We start from the raw sequence: 17399 nt of genomic DNA, 5'->3' as shown, positions 1-17399 counted from the left end.
GCCTTATGTGGCCAGTGTACTGACGTTTAATTCCTGATATAAATATAGAGTTCTCAGTAGTGTGCTGACTTTTAATTCCCAATATAAACATCCATAGAGGTCTCAGTATTAAAGACAAGATTACTCTTCCTGGCCGTTACAACTTTTTACATGCATAGTTCAAATGCCTTTCCCCTCTCACCCTAGTTTATTCCAATAAGCTATGAAATGGTACATTTTTAGTTTGTCTTGAGCTTCTTGAGCAGGTTCCTTCAGTAACCTCACAGCATGACTCAGGCCAGAGTTCTTAGGCCACCTGTACTTATATAAGACTTTCACATCTTGAGAAGATTCTTACTTACCTGCTGACATATGGGACGGAATCAGCTATAAGGAGACTAGCCCCTCAGAGCCCTGTAATAATGAGACTGTGGATTACTATCACAGTTCACACTGGCAAAGCATGTGGCTTTTTGGTTTGTGTTAATGTAGATATATAAAACAGAATCACCTTCTGTAGATATCTATATTCAGTCTGCTGAATCAAAATAAACATTTACGACTGTTATTTTTTCTTTAAAAATAGGACTTTTTCTCAAGTAGCTGGGGTTACAGGCACCCAGCACCATGCCCAGCTAATTTTTGTATTTTTAGTAGAGATGGGGTTTCACCATGTTGGCCAGGCTGGCCTCGAACTCCTGACCTCAGGTGATCCAGCTGCCTCAGTCTCCCAAAGTGCTGGAATTATAAGCATGAGCCACCACGCCACACCTGGTCTGAGCAACAGAGTGAGACTCCATCTCAAAAAAAAGGAAGAAAGAAAAAAATAGGACTTTTTAATTCCAGTACCCAGAAATGTAACTCATTACCTTTTAGAACTTGAAAGAATCAATATTGACAGTAACTAAAGTAGTAAACATTAATTTTTATGTGTACATTTCCATCAGGGATCTCATTCCCTCCGTTAGACAGTTTTCAGCCTCTGGAAAGGATTTAATGTCTTAAAATATTCTTATCAAAGAAATCATGCTATTTGATTAAGGAAACTTTTCCAAACTCATTATCCATATTTGTAATTAAACAGCCAAGTGCTTTAGTATGATTAAAAATAAATCTATTTGCTAACAGATGAACATGTTATTTATAGACCATTCTGGTCTACTCTATTTTTAGATGTAGGTGACTGTTTATAGATATTCTAAGGTCCTGGCTAGCACAGGCTAAGCAGTGAAATGTTGGTCTGTTTTGAAGTTGGAGGGAAAATGTGACATTTAAACAAATAATTGGTCCCTTAAAAAGGAAAATTCACATAATCCAGGGAAAAACCATGATGCAAAAGGTAAAGTTGGCAGGAGAAAAAAAAAAACAAGCTTTAAATGTAATAATATTATAACACTTTCTTTTGTAGTGATCTTAATAGTTGTAACAAATTGGCAAATAGATTATAGCCGATCATTTACTGTTTATGAATGGAATCTGACAGGGCTGCTTAAAAGGCACTTGAAGCAATTCTCTGAACAGGAAGAATTATCATGAAAATTATCTTACTTTTTCTAAAGTGAACAATACAAAAAAGGAATAATAGACATGAAGCAGTCATGTCATGAGAGGACCTTTTCTTCCTGAGGGTTTCTTGTGAGAATTAAGACTGAAGAGGATCTCACCTTTGTTCTCCTTAAATGACTGTCATTATGGAGTCCATTCCAGGAGGTCAGGGACCGCATCTTGCCCACCAGTACACCACAAGGGCCCTGCATGATGCCTGGTGCTGAGCAGACGCTTGACATGTGACTGACTGTTCAATGGATGTTTCAACTCATTCTCACCCTGTGATTTCGCTCTCGGTGTAGATATTCGCATGGAGCAGTGTTACTTGAAGTGGGACGAAGATGAATGCATCCACCCCGTTCCTGGAAAGTTCCGCATGGATGCCTGCTGCTGTGCTGTCGGGGCGGCTTGGGGCACCGAGTGTGAGGAGTGCCCCAAACCTGGCACCAAGGAATACGAGACGCTGTGCCCCCGCGGGGCTGGCTTTGCTAACCGAGGGGATGTTCTTACTGGGCGACCATTTTACAAAGGTAACTGCCTGGGGCCAGCACCTTGGTCCTTCATCACCAACAGGAAGCCTTCCACATTCTCTGAGAATTGGTTTTGCTTTAAATGTTTGACTTCCCACTTTATTTTCTCAGTTAAACTTACGTTTTGTGACCAATGTTCTGTCCCAAGACTATAAATCCCCTCTATAAGATGGCATTGAAGTAAAGAGATAAAACAGATTGCTTATCTTGCTCTTCTACTCTTTGTTCCTCTACAACCTGAGATGTCACCCTGACAGCTACATCTGTAGCAGAAAGTTATCTATTCCCACTTATCTTTATAAAACAAGTAGGAAGAAATAAAGGGATCAGAACTCTTTCTTAAGCATATGGAATCTTTGGCCAGGTGTGGTGGCTCAAGCCTATAATCCCAGCACTTTGGGAGGCTGAGGTGGGTGGATCACCTGAGGTCAAGAGTTCAAGACCAGCCTGACCAACATGGTGAAACCCCGTCTCTACTAAAAATACAAAAATTAGCCGGGCGTGGTGGCACGTGCCTGTAATCTCAGCTACTTGGGAGGCTGAGGCAGGAGAATCACTTGAACCTGGGAGGTGGAGGTTGCAGTGAGCCGAGATTGTGCCATTGCACTCCAGCCTGGGCAAAAAGAGTAAAACTCCGTCTCAAAAAAAAAAAAAAAAAGAATATGAATATACAATATTTTTCACCATATTCAAACTTCTGTGTGATATCAGTGTGATCACTGAAACATTTAGTAGCCCTGTATTTTAACTTGGATGCATTACTGTTGTCCATCGTGATAGATTTTTAACTTAAAGTGATGGACCTAATTGTTTATGTCAACCTGCTCTACATTCTGGCTTTATTCTGCTTTTAGACATCAATGAATGCAAAGCATTTCCTGGGATGTGCACCTATGGGAAGTGCAGAAATACAATCGGAAGTTTCAAATGCCGTTGCAATAGTGGCTTTGCTCTAGACATGGAGGAAAGAAACTGCACAGGTAAGATGGTTCTGCTGTTTTATTTGATAAACTCTGGCTGTCTTTCCTTTACTCTGTTTGAAAGTACTGCCCTAAAAAGCTCATCCTCTCATTGAGAACATGAAAATGTTTATTTATTTATTAATTTTTTTTAGAGAAAAGGTCTCACTTATCACCCAGGCTGGAGTGCAGAGACATAATCATGGCTCACTGCAACCTCAAACTCCTGTGCTCAAGCCGGCCTCCCACCTCAGCCTCCCAAGTAACTGGGAGCACAGGTGTGCACTAATTAATTTAATAACTAATTAAAAAGTTATTTATTTATTTATTTATTTTAAGAGATGGGGTCTCACTTTGCTTCCCAGGCTGGTCTCAAACTCCTGGCTTCAAGTGGTCCTCCTGCCATGGCCTCCCCAAGTGCTGTGATTACAGGCTTGAGCCACTGCATCCAGCTCTGTAAATTTTTATTTTTATTTCTTTTCCATACACTTAAACCAGTTTTCCAAATAAACTCGTTGTGAGAGAACTGCAAAATAGCATGAAAATGCTCTTTGTTTAATATTTAGGAACAGCATACAAATATGATTTTCAAAATATATGACTACTAAAGAAATAGTCATTAAATCTATAAGAATTATATAAACTTGAGTAGTGTTCTCTTAAAGATTTTAAGGTTTGTGATATAGAGGTTATTACTTCTTTGCCTCATCTGTGAACAGGAATCTTAATATTAGGCTTCAGTCACCAGCCATATCCGTAACATTCTCTTTGAAAAAGATGTGAAGTTCTAACTTTTTCTATTAGTATACCATGTTGTTCCAGACACTTGAGCTGTGTCTTCAGGATCTCATTCTCAGCGCTCTCTTTGTTCGTATTCTCCGTGGGATTTCCCTCTTATCGCCCTCCCTCTTGCCTGCTCCTTCTTCCCGACCTCACAGCAGCGTCTTTCTTGGCTCCTTCCTGTGCCTACTCAGCCAAGGCTATCTCTGAGCTTTTCACAGCTGTCCATCTGGCCTTCTGAACTCCTGCTGCCTTGAAGTCTGCTCAAGCCCTGTGCCAATCTCCAGAGCTTCATCCACTCACCTGTCTTTTCCTCTCTGGCTGCCGCGCTTTGCTGGGAGAGTCTGAGGAGCGCTGCCTGAGATTCCTGCATTCTGAATTCCTCTCAGCACTGCTTCTAAACCTCTTCCCCGACTTACATGCCCTCTCCTATACCCTCCACCCCCATCCATTATCATTCTCCTTGATTGAGAATAAATCTGATTGCCTGCATTCTTCTCACACAGCCTCCCCTTTAGTGATAAAATCTCCTTTATCCCTCTGGGCACGGTGGCTCATGCTTGTAACTCCAGCACTTTGGGAGGCCGAGGCGGGTGGATCACCTGAGATCGGGAGTTTGAGACCAGCCTGACCAACATGGAGAAACCCCATCTCTACTAAAAATACAGAATTAGCCGGCGATGGTGGTACATGCCTGTAATCCCAGCTACTCAGGAGGCTGAGGCAGGAGGATCGCTTAAACCCAGGAGGCGGAGGTTGTGGTAAGCCAAGATCGTGCCATTGCCCTCCAGCCTGGGCAACAAGAGCAAAACTCCATCACAAAAAAAAAAAAAAAAAAAAAATCCTTTGTCCCCCACTCCCTCTCTTCCAGTGACAGACAATGAGGTTTGATGCTCTACCTGGATTGGGGTTAACTCCTCTTTTCCCTCCTTCCCAGCTCCTGCTCTGGGTTGTCTCAGCCAGTTCACTTCTCTCTCCTCTCTCTAGCATCTCCTCCTCTTCCCTGCTTCCTGTTCCTCGAGTTGTACAGAGGTTCAAAATATCTCCTCAGCCCTTCTTCTCTCTCATCCCATTTTCCTGCTGTTAAGTCTCACCCCTCTCTTTCAACCAGCCATTTCTTTTGTAATTTTGACTTTTGCCCTCCGTCACTCAGGCACATACACATATATTCATCTACTCTTGCAAAACATCTTTGTGGTGTTAAAACATCTCTCCTTCTGGACCCCTCTGCTTACCAAATCTCTCCTTGAGATTATCTTTTCTCTTAGTTTCTGTGGTATTTTCTGGTCTTGATCATCCTATGCAGATGATGTTTCTTCTCTAACCTTTACAGATTCTTCTTGCCTTTCCCATCTCTTGGGTGTTACCAGGGTCCTCTACTCAGCATCTTGCCTCTCAGAGTTTCGTCTACCATCATGACTTCAGGGATGGCTTCTGCTGAGCTGACTCCCAGATCCTGTCTCTAACTCTCTCTGTTCTTCCTGAGTTTCACTCCCACATTTGTAACTTCCCATCTGGAAAGTTTGTCTTTGTTTTGATCTTTCTTCATTCCTCCCCCTACCCTGTACTTTCTCCTGCTAGGGACTCCCCTGTATGCATTAGGAGTATAATTTTGAACAGGATTGAAGCCTCCAGTTGAATTTTGACATCTCTCTCTCTCAAAGTGAAAAAGTTACGTGAATTCTTTCATCAAACTGGCTATTTCAATTACCTGTGATATTTCTTCTAGACAGAGGCAGGTTAAGCTCCTCAGGAAACAGACTCCAAGGCAGAGATGAGCATTCAGGAAGTTTACTGGGGCTTGCTCCTGGGATGAACAATGAGGAAGGGAAGGGAGGAAAGCAGAAGTGGGCACAGAAAGAAACAGGGCTGTGATGCAGTCCCGTTGAAGTCCTCAGCCCATGCCACTGGGAGTTCTGGAACTGGGATGGCCCATCAGAGTTGCCTTGAGTAGGGCATGGAAGCCATGCAGTTAGGTACCTGCAAGACCAATCTTGGGATACAGCTGCCCAGGGAAGGGGGGAAGAGGTCCTCTTAGGATAGTGGGCATCTGAGGGCTTTCTGCCAGCAACAGCGACACTACCAATAGCTGACGGGGAGGGGGAGTAAGTCCTTCTTTCCTGAAGAGGGACCTGGGTGACATGTCACGGTATCTACTGTATCACAGACTCCTCCAGGATCTCCCAACCTGTTAAGTTCCCACAGTCAAATCCTTCACTGCCACAACCACCAGGTTAACCATCCAAGCAGGACTGGATTGTGTAACTTCCCACTGAACAACTTCCACTGGTATAGGCAATCCTGGTGCTGGATAAAGAAGCTCAGGGTTCTTGCAGTTCTGACCCCACCTCTTCCTTTGTTGTGAAATTAGCCAAAATTGCTTAATGTCTCTAACACTTTGACAGGGCTGCATTGCTCTGGATATAATGCGAAGTTCTGGGGAAAATTGTTGGCTGTCATCTTCACAGCAGGAAGGGCCGGTGTCCTCCCGTGCTGGGGGCTTTTAGTGGTCCTACGGGTCCCTCTTGTACCCACACTCTTTGTCAGCCTCTCCAGTCCAGCCAGTCTGTGGCTTACTGCTCCCTGAAATGCTTCCTTTCTCTTCACCGGTGCGCTTCATCTCTTGCCTCTCTATTCTGTATCTTTAAAGCTACCATTTCTGTACAACCTTCAAGAACCAATTCAAAAGCCACACCCTCCAAATTACCAATTCTTAGCAGAGAAGTTTGCATATATATATATATATATATAGAGAGAGAGAGAGAGAGAGCACTGTCTATGAGACAGGCACTGTTCTCAGCAGTTAACAAATACTCATTTAATTCTATGAGGTGGATTCTATGACAAATAAGGAAATTGAGGCACAGAGAGTAAATGATTTTCCCAAGGCCCTATTCTCAGTAGATGACAGACTGGGATTTGTAGCCAGGTATCTGGTTCTAGAATCCACACTGTTTATACTATGAAACTCCCACCACATCACATTAGCCAAAGATTGTCCCTGCTCCACCCTGGAACACATTCCTCATATGGCTCTTAACACCAGTTCCTAGATACTGATAGATAGAAAGAAAATTAATATACATATTGTTAGCTACTTAATTGAATCAATAAATTCTGTTAATATGTTTGTTTAAAAGAAAGTATTTACATTTTTTTCGCATGGCCAGTAATGAGGGAAATAAAGACTCCTGTAATTGGAGAAATAAATACAGAAAAACTAAGTAAAAGCTGGCAGAAAGCAGAGACTGAGACCCCCCTCTCAAGAGGACTTGCACAAATTATGCACTAAATCCTGTGATTTTAAAACTTCAAAATTAAATTCATCAAAATAAAGAGATCGTGGTGGGGCATTTTTCCTCATTGACAGATTCTTAGATTAAAAACTTGATTTTTGAACTAAAACATTTGTAAATAGGCCATGTTTTCTTAAACATATTTTATATAGACATGACTTCTCTATTAAAAATCTTAGTTATAAGCATAGGAGATTTCTCAGAGAACCCTGTGTTTGAGAATATAGATGCTGAAGATTATTTACTGTAATACGTAAAAAGAGGAAACAAACTCACCCACACAGTCCTCAGGTGTTGGTGACAGCTCATGTCACCAAAGGGCTTACTAAATCAATAAGCTCTTTACATCTGAATATGACACAAAAACACAAATTGGGGCACACACCATGGCCCTGCCCTATGTGTGCTCTCTGGCTCAGGGTTAGTCCCTCGTGGCTGCCTGTGTCTCTGGGGTCTGCCAGTCCCTCCTGCACAGAGACAGGGGCCCTGCCTTCACAGGCTCCAACCTGGAGTGGCATGGGCTAGTGTACTAGACCAGCACTGTCTTCCAGTCACACATGAGGTTTCATTCCATGGGGACCCTGCTGCCTCATTTACCACCTGCCTCATTCAGCCCATACCACAGTTGCAGGGTTCATCCTTCTGTTAACATTTCTTTTTCTTTTTTTTTTTTTTTTGAGACAGGTTGTCCGTCTGTCACCCAGGCTGGAGTGCAGTGGTGCCATCATACATGATAGCTCCATGCAGCCTTGACCTCTTGGGCTCAAGCAATCCTCCCACCTCAGCCTCCCCAGTAATTTTTTTTTTTTTTTTTTTTTTTGGTAGAGATGGGGTCTCCCTGCATTGCCCAGGCTGGTCACAAACTCCTGGCCTCAAGCAATCCTCCTGCCTGGGCTTCCCCAATTGCTGAGATTACAGGCATGAGCCACCATGCCCCCCTCTTCTGTTAATATTTCTAAGCCACAAAAACAAATCCACAATTCAGAATTTTTAGAGGTGAAAAGGCACCATTTGCCTGTTGGCATGGCAGTTTTGGCAGTTGGGGAAAGGAATGTGCCTCAGGCCCCAGGCCCTTCTATCTGGATCTACTGAAAACATACCCTTGTACTGTTAACCAGGAATTTCCCCAACTTTTCAATCGTGCAGCACTTTCACTTGGAAAGCCAAGTCTGTGTCATTCAATTTTTAAATTTCTTTTAAACCCTGTGAATTAGACATCGACGAGTGCAGGATTTCTCCTGACCTCTGTGGCAGTGGAATCTGCGTCAATACACCGGGCAGCTTTGAGTGCGAGTGCTTCGAAGGCTATGAAAGTGGGTTCATGATGATGAAGAACTGCATGGGTAAGCACTGTGAGCTCTTCCTCCCCAGCTTCAAACCATACTAGCACAGACTCATTCATGCGCATGACCTTTGCTTATCTCTGGGCTGTGAACGGAGTGCGTGGCCAGGATGTGGTGAGAGAGAGAAGAGATTTACTTAAATGTCAGACAGGAAATGCGCTCCTGGATAGCTCTCAGGGAGCCCCAACCTCTTGGCGCCTTCATGGCAATACTCAGATTGGATCCTGTTTATTCATAGAATCTAAAATCACACAGACTAGTTACTTAGGTGGGAATAATTTAAAATGCATGGCATCGTGTGGTGGCCCCAGGATTTGTATTCAGTCATGCCAATCCCATGTTATTGCTCTTATTTGTGTACTATTACAAACCCTATTGGTATTCCCAACCTTTTAGCCCACTGTTTAATTTTCAGTACAATATAGGACTTACCTCATAGGATATAGTAGGTTGTACGTCTAAGATTTTCCTTCACTCTGATTAGCATTATAGACACCAGGATAACTGACAATATATCATGAGTCCGGGGTGATATAAAGTAAATATTATTTATTTCTACCCCTTGTGAGCCTGCTCATTTCATGCAATTAAATTTCTTGAAGCTTACTACCTTTAAGAGTAGAAATTTTAGTTTTTCTGTTGGTCGTAGGAAAAGTGAGGAAAGCGTTATCCCATCTCCTATGAAGCATTCCTCTTACACTAACTCACACTCTCATATCAGATAATATTCTTTCTCCCACGCTGTATGTGTGAATATTTCTCCCTCAGAGTTCTTTAATGGATCTCACGTTTTTACCTTTCAGACATTGACGAATGTGAACGTAACCCTCTCCTTTGTAGGGGTGGCAGCTGTGTGAACACTGAGGGCAGCTTTCAGTGCGACTGCCCACTGGGACACGAGCTGTCACCATCCCGTGAGGACTGTGTGGGTGAGTTTATCTCCTCAGCACATAAACCTGCCCAGCACAACTGGTAAAGACCAGGGATCAGTTCTGACAAACCTGTTGTTTGGGGAGCACATGAAATCTAGCTTATTAAAAGGTGGAAATTGAGAGTCCCTACATCTGGATGCAGGCTGTGTCTTTAGTGGATGCTTGGGTGACACATTCGAATGAGCTGGCATTCTTCTGGTTGGCCTCATTTTTTATTACCAGCCATGTGATTGGTCCCTGTGTGAGGAGCCCTGTGGAAGTCCTGTGGTTTCATCCTCCATTAGGAAAAAATGGGAAAGCTACCCTGTGCATTGTGCACCTTTGCCCAGCGTCTTCCCATCCACTCGGCAGACTCCGCTCTACGCCCCTGTGCCTGCTCACGGATCGGCTTGCACGTGTGTGAACATGGCGCTCCCTTAACCCACTTCTCATGGAAACACTGGGTTTCCTAATTTGCCCTGAGCTCTGTGGGGATGCCAGAAAGGATATGAGAAGACTAATGACTGGTCTTTGGGCATTGCAACCTATTGCTTTTCACAATTCCTGAAGGTCTCTGGACTTACTATGCTCCTAGTATACTGGCTTTAAAACTTTGACTTAGCCAGAAAGCATGTTCTTCACAGGAACTCTTTCTTAAACCTGTAAGCAAATAAAACAAACTAAAATAGAACAGATTGCACACCAAATTTCAAAACATAATTTGAGCACACCTTTCCAATACATATATATTTATTTATAAGCCATATGTATTGCTTTGCTGGTATATGAGGTGAATTTTGTCATAGACAGATATTTTAAAATGATAAATGAAAAGTTTTTTATGTTCTTATTTCATGTTAATAGCAGTACAAAAGTCTTTTTCACGCTAATAATTACAGAATATTTACTCATGGTTGAACATATTGAGGTATAATGAGCCACAGATCTAAGTTTACTTTGTTACTTAGTTTTCATGGATCTTACAGCTTAAAAACGTATCCGCCAAAGGAACAATGCAGAATATAAAATATATATTTCTGTATAATATACACTTAGTGATCATAAGCATAAACCCATGCCATATAATCTTCTTGGTTATTTTGAGAATTTGGAATGAATTTCTTGTTATATCTGATTATGCGCTCCTGGATAGCTCTGTTTTTTTGTCATTGTTTTTTACCTTATCTTATACCTGACAAGTAGTTACATAAGGAAGCATATCACTCGGCCATTTTCTTCTGTTATTTTGTGATTACATTATTGGTACTAATTTATTTTTAAGGCACCTGCCCGTATTATAGGGGTTAGTTTATTTTAAAACAGGCAGTGTGATTTGTAGATTACTATCCCGACACACAAAACATAACACAGTGTAAACAATTAAACACGTGAGGGCCCTATTATCATGCCTCTGTCTTGTGGAACCATCAGTCTTCCATCAGGATACTTCAAATCATGTAGGCAACACTTCACCATCTAATATAGACCAGGTGAGAATGCCAGTGTAAGTTCGTATATTCAGTAGTATTTAGCTTCAGTTCTGTCATGTGTGAAATCTGTGTGGTCGAACATGATAGTCACTAGCCACATGTGGCTATGTAAATTCAGTTAAAATTAAATAACATTAAATGTTCCTTACTTATACTGTCCATATTTCCAGTACTCGGTAGCACATGCAGCTGTGTATTAGACCGCATAGATATGGGAGCAGTTGCATCATTATAGAAAGCTTTACTCAACGGTACTGTTGTAGATGGAAATAGAGAATCCAGCATTTTCTTTCAACCCCCCAGGAGAACATTTCACTTCCTTTTGAAGTACACAAACCCCTTCGGAGACCACTGCTCTGGTGAAGCACCTTTCTGATGGCTTTAGTGATTTGACATTGAGTAAAGCATTAATTCTCTGTATCTTTTATAGATATTAATGAGTGCTCCCTGAGCGACAATCTTTGCAGAAATGGAAAATGTGTGAACATGATTGGAACCTATCAGTGCTCTTGCAATCCTGGATATCAGGCCACGCCAGACCGCCAGGGCTGTACAGGTAAGGGGAGACCAAGCAGGCCTGAAACTCATATGTCTCAAATTAGCCTAGGAAAACTTTTGGCACTGAATTATAATGAAGGCTATGCAAATCCTTTGTCCCAAAAATGAATGTAAGACTGGGGGCAGATCTCAGATACTGTGTTGGTCTTGCAGCAGACTCACTCATCTTAATGTAGAAAATGCTCTAATCCCCATAGTTCTTCTATTTCTGAGTTATTTAATCTTAGGGTACTACACTTAAACATGGAATGCTGCCTAAAATGAAGGCAAAAGAACTAAGAAAGATGAAGTTCAATCAACACATAGTGGGGAGAAAAATTCAAAGCCACGTTAGCATTATCTGTTTAAAAAGAAGAAAACTCCTTTTAAAGAAGCAGACCTGACGAGTAATGTGGTTGCAATGCTGTTTTCACAGATATTGATGAATGTATGATAATGAATGGAGGCTGTGACACCCAGTGCACAAATTCAGAGGGAAGCTACGAATGCAGCTGCAGTGAGGGTTATGCCCTGATGCCAGATGGGAGATCGTGTGCAGGTATAGAAAGGAAAACACACAGGCTTTGTACATCTAACTAATTTTTTCTTGAAAATATGGCTCCAGATATTACCAAGTGGAACCAGATAGAAAACAAAAACATTTGAGATTGATGAACGACATTTTTATTTTCATTTGATGCTAATTTTGTATCATCAGACATTGATGAATGTGAAAACAATCCCGATATCTGTGATGGCGGCCAGTGTACCAACATTCCTGGAGAGTATCGCTGCCTGTGCTATGATGGCTTCATGGCTTCCATGGACATGAAAACATGCATTGGTGGGTATCATAAGAAAGGATAAACATTTATACACACACATGCACACACACCCATATGCACACACAAGCATGATAAAAGGAGGGCTTTTTCAGTTATTATTTTAAAAATTCAAATCATTTTACTAGAACTATAAAATCTCAGGAAGAATTACTTTTAAAAATCTCTAAAGTCGGATAGTATATCTACAACACGATGATTTGCAGATGGATTATATTTTAGATCTTACCTGTATACTTCAGTATTATGCTAGTCAGTGTAGAAGATAGCTTTTAAATTACTGTGATGAACACATACTAAGATACTGAAAATAAATTTTCTAGATGTCAATGAATGTGACCTAAATTCAAATATCTGCATGTTTGGGGAATGTGAGAACACAAAGGGATCCTTCATTTGCCACTGTCAGCTGGGTTACTCAGTGAAGAAGGGGACCACAGGATGTACAGGTAGGTTTCAAGCTTGTGTTCTCTATGTTTCAACTTCTCAGATGTCAAAGGCCAACTTCCAACATCGTTTGTTTTTTGGCATCTCTTAGACCGGTTACCTGCCACCAGACTGTGACTGTGTGTGTGATGAGTGTGTGACCCATAGGATGTGTGATGGATTTGGCTGGTCTCTGTGGTAGCACGCTGTCTGAGCCACCCACCACAGGGCTGGCTGTGGGCTGCGACAGAGAGTGAGTGAGTGGGAGTGCAGTCTGGTTCCCATGGCCCTGACCACTAGTGGTCATTCATGCAGCATCAGTCACTTTCTGAGTATGACTGCTGCCCACTTGGAAGACATTCATGTACAAAGAGCACCAAAAGACCTGGGGATCCCAGTTGCCATTTACCTCTGCACTTCTTTTAAACTAGTAAAAATTAATCTTAAGTTTCATTGAGACTCTTTCCCTTTCTTCCTTTCTCCCGTCTTTTCCTTTCTGGTTTGGTCTTCTGTTTGCTTTTGTCTTCTCTCTGCCCAAATTGCCTTTCTCTTTTTCCTCTCTTCACTTTCCTTCTTTGCTCACTTTGCCCACTTTGTCTTTTGTTCCCTTTCTCTACTACTACTACTAACTAGTTTTAGCCTTTTGCATGCAGGTGGGGCTAGGATGTGCCAGGGTCAAGGCTTTGGATCACGTATTCCTCAGTGCTCAATTTAAGACTTATGTGTGATATTTTTTCAAGGCAGGTGGTGGAAGACTTAAGAGTGCAACCCAGCCCTTAAGCTGCCCCCTCCAGTAAGGGGCAGATTATAAAACAAGGTGTTCTCTCCGTGTTCACCACTGACAGGGTTGATGTGAAGCCAGTAGAGTGTGTGTGTGTGATTTCAGCATCTATAATATGTAATTGTTGAACTAGATAGAACACATTACTATTTATAGTCAAGAAAGCTTTGGAAAACCAATCTACATAGGTTATACATATATAGGGATATGTGTGTGTGTATACAGACACACAAATACACACATGCACACACACACACTGGCGAAAGCATCTGGCTACTTTCCAGATAACATTCCCAGTGAATATTTTTCTATAATCTCAAATAAATAGAAGAAATAAAAATACACACCTAAATGACAGTTTTTTAAAAATTCTGTAAAATATTTATATTGATTTTTTAAATGACAAATGATCATGTAATTTTAAAGAGAATAAACTATTACTTTTTTTAAAAAGTTAGATTCTTATCTTCATGAAAAATATGTAATAAATATCCATAGGAAGGAATAGCACCGTCTATTATTGGAAATAAGATTTCTCTTGATCTGTAATCGAATGCCCTCTTTATGGAGTTGTGTCTGAGTCTGGGCAGGGAAGAAGACCCCAGGATAACACATGTACCTGCCAGGGAGCAACACTGCTGTGTCTTTCTCTCTTCTAGTGGAAAGTGGCTGACAGTTCTTTCTAGGGAAGAACTTGTTTTATTAGGACCATGAATTTTCCAAATCCTCTTGGAGCCTACAAAAATTAAAAATAAAAGTTAGTTAGGCTACTATTTTCTCCATACAGTTGCATCTTTACTTTAAAATGTTACCTATACAAAAATATACTTGGAAGTAGAATTAATTAGTTTGTATTTTTTTTTCTTATGAATTATGGTTTCTCAGATGTAGATGAGTGTGAAATTGGTGCTCATAACTGCGACATGCATGCCTCGTGTCTGAATATCCCAGGAAGCTTCAAATGTAGCTGCAGAGAAGGCTGGATTGGAAACGGAATCAAGTGTATTGGTGAGTTTGCAAATGTAAATATACTTTGCTAAGGCGCAAATTTTTAAAGGCTCTTTTTTGCACGGTTGTAGAATCATGCTCTTCACTTTTATTAATTCCTTTATGAAAAGGTTATCTTAGTTGCAAGATAATTCCTGCCTAAGAGTTTCCTTTACCCTTAATATAAATTATCAAAATTTCAACAGTATGCCTTGGCACCTGTTTTTTAATGTGTTGTTGTTCAGTAAAAATTGATATGCAGCTGGTGATCCAAACACAGCTGTGTGATGAAAAATGACTAGTGTGTTCTTCCAATCTTTTCAAAGAAGTAATCAGTGAGATTTAAAATCCAGTGGAATAAATGGAGAGCAAGGAAAGGTTTTTTCAGATAACCTAAGTTTGTAGTAAGTCATCAATACCACCATCTTATTAGAAAGTAAAATTCTTCTTACAGGAAATTCTGAATGCTTTCTTGCGTTCCAAGAGGTCTTATTTGAAGAAAAAAAAATGGGCAAATTCTCCAAGGTTTATGGTTCTTGAGCCAGAGTCTAAGAAGTATTTTATATCTGAGAGGGAAAGGACTAGAATATACCCTGAGTGTCCTTCACAGTTTTGTGTAATATGCTTGGTGTTTCACATGCCTTACAATAAAGCATTTTTCCAACTAGTAAGACTTTCTAGGTCAATTTAAAACAGAAAAGAAAGCAAGCTAAACTCACTTCCCCCTGATAACTTACAAAAAACATATAGGCCCTCAGTAAGGATTAAAGAATAGCTTTAAGATCTCTTACCAAAACTGTAAGTTAATTTGAATATATACTTTTTTGTCCATTCAAATATTTCATACTTATCAAAAGTTTATGTGCTGACTATAGAATTTGAAGTATCAGAGCTTCCAAATAACTGCTAAATAACATCCTGCAATGGCTTAGTGAAGCACCAGCCTCTAGTCCAGCCGTCTTTCCAGGGTTACTATCATAACTTTTCAACCATACCCTCATTCCCATTTTTGTAGCCCCATGTGCCTACTCTTTTTCTCTTTTTGGCCTCCCATTTTTGTGCTTCTTGTCCATCTGTCATTTTGGCCAACTATTGCAAGACAGCCTGCCTCTGATACAAGACATTCAGCTGTGTCCAGCCTCCTGTGCTCCAGGATGTCACCCAAATTCAGACTCTCCTTTACATCTTCTTTCCCCTACTCTAGTCCCAACCAGAGAGAGAGTCTCTCTCTCTCTCTCTCTCACATGCCCTCGCTCTTGGTGTCTGCTGAATGCTAAAAGAACCTCCTCTGGTATGTTGGCTTGTTCCCTGTCTGGCCCTCCTGCAGTCCATTCTCCACGTAGCAGCAGGGGGAAGCTTTTAAACCAGGATTCGATCTCTTCATAGTCTTCACTATAACCCATTGAATTCAGGATAAAATTCAGCCTCCCTCCCTTGGCTGTGGGTTTCCACTGTCTCTCTAGCTTCATTGTCCATCGCCCTCTGTCTGGTGCGTTCTGCTTTGCCACTCTAACCTCCTTTCATTTTTTCAGTCACACTGAGCTCTTTTCCTCCTTGGTGTCTTACCATGCGCTCATCCCTCTGCAAGGAATATCCTTCCCCACCTCTGTTCAGCAAGTTAATTGTTTCTCATTCTCAGGTCTGACATTAACTAAAAACTACTTCCTCAATGGGGGCATCTTTGTTCCTGCAGCCCAAATCAGATGCCCTTTTTATTCTCTCATGACACCTTGTAACTTTTCTTCATGGCACATATGGCAAGATTTAATTTTTTTCTGTGTTTAACATCTGTCTTTTCTACTAGACTAAGGGATTCCATGAGGTCAAGAATCATATCTCTGTTTCCTCATCTATTAAATAAACTTGAAAACTCTTTGTTAATTTTCCTGCTCTGAAATTCAGTATCACCTTCAGAATTGATTATTTTACTGATAAGGAAACCACTAATAAAATTCACCCTCAGTAGAAGTCAGAGTGAGATCTAACACTAGTTTGCTTTAAGCTGTTAAAAAATTCATGTTGACTAGATATCTCACAAAATGCTTGAGTTCATAATTTTGGCCCACATTTATTAGCCCGGACATTGGACATTGGGTCTGAGAGCTTAGCGAATTGGAACTGTGATCCTGCAAACTAAAATGCGTGCCATTTATCCAGTTTATGTGTAAATTAAGACAAACGATAATCTTTCCAGGTGCTTAAATTTTCCATTTTCATTTCTGAACTTTATTGATGTGTTCTGCAGATCTGGATGAATGTTCTAACGGAACCCACCAGTGTAGCATCAATGCTCAGTGTGTAAATACCCCGGGCTCATACCGCTGTGCCTGCTCCGAAGGTTTCACTGGAGATGGCTTTACCTGCTCAGGTGGGTGACAGTCCTGAGGGGTGCTCTGACGGGATGGTCATAGAACACTCTATATGCTTCCTCATTTGAAGAAAATTATAATTAAAGGAGACAAAAGTAACTACCTCTTTTTTTATACTTGACTAGCAGGTGTGACTATGTATCTTTCTCTTACATTAAACACAAAAACCTGAATGACTTTCCAAATATATTGTTGGAAGTTTTCAAATGATGGCATTTGTAACAATCATGTACTGTTAATGACTCGCCATTTTATCTTACTCATTTGTAACACAGTGGTTAATAAAACACAGGCTTTGTCTGGATCAGACTACCTGGATTCAAATCTTGCCTATGCCATTTTTTGCCTGTGACTGTAAGTGAACTACTTAACTTGTCTGGCCTGATTTAAAATGCAATAATAATAATACAGTTTTCTTTTCTTCTTTTTTATTCCTAAATGAATGGCATAGGAAAACTGTTCAACTTTTTAAGATAGGATATATGATCTATCCAATCACTGCTATTTAATGTGTTTATCAAAGTCTCAGTAGTTTATCACATGGCATTGAAAGGATTAAATGGAATAATACAAATAAAGGACTTAGAAGAACACATCACAAAATTTCAGTAAATAATAGCT

The 17399-nt window shown here is 40.8% G+C and overlaps 1 protein-coding gene across 1 annotated transcript in view; it reads left to right on the top strand.

Annotated features, from left to right (window-relative positions):
* FBN2 (fibrillin 2) overlaps positions 1–17399 on the top strand; it is a 281077-nt gene that overhangs the window by 191409 nt on the left and 72269 nt on the right. Inside the window, exons 24-33 of the mRNA XM_055299218.2 lie at positions 1830–2057; positions 2912–3037; positions 8307–8435; positions 9239–9364; positions 11267–11392; positions 11810–11932; positions 12092–12217; positions 12539–12664; positions 14308–14430; positions 16655–16777. Coding sequence (XP_055155193.1) covers positions 1830–2057; positions 2912–3037; positions 8307–8435; positions 9239–9364; positions 11267–11392; positions 11810–11932; positions 12092–12217; positions 12539–12664; positions 14308–14430; positions 16655–16777 — 1356 coding nt within the window. The remainder of the gene's footprint in view (positions 1–1829; positions 2058–2911; positions 3038–8306; positions 8436–9238; positions 9365–11266; positions 11393–11809; positions 11933–12091; positions 12218–12538; positions 12665–14307; positions 14431–16654; positions 16778–17399) is intronic.

This window comes from Symphalangus syndactylus, chromosome 11 (genome assembly GCF_028878055.3).
Source record: "Symphalangus syndactylus isolate Jambi chromosome 11, NHGRI_mSymSyn1-v2.1_pri, whole genome shotgun sequence".
NCBI lineage: Eukaryota > Metazoa > Chordata > Mammalia > Primates > Hylobatidae > Symphalangus > Symphalangus syndactylus.
Note: the sequence above shows the minus strand (reverse complement) of the source record. Positions and strands in the feature narration are given on the sequence as shown.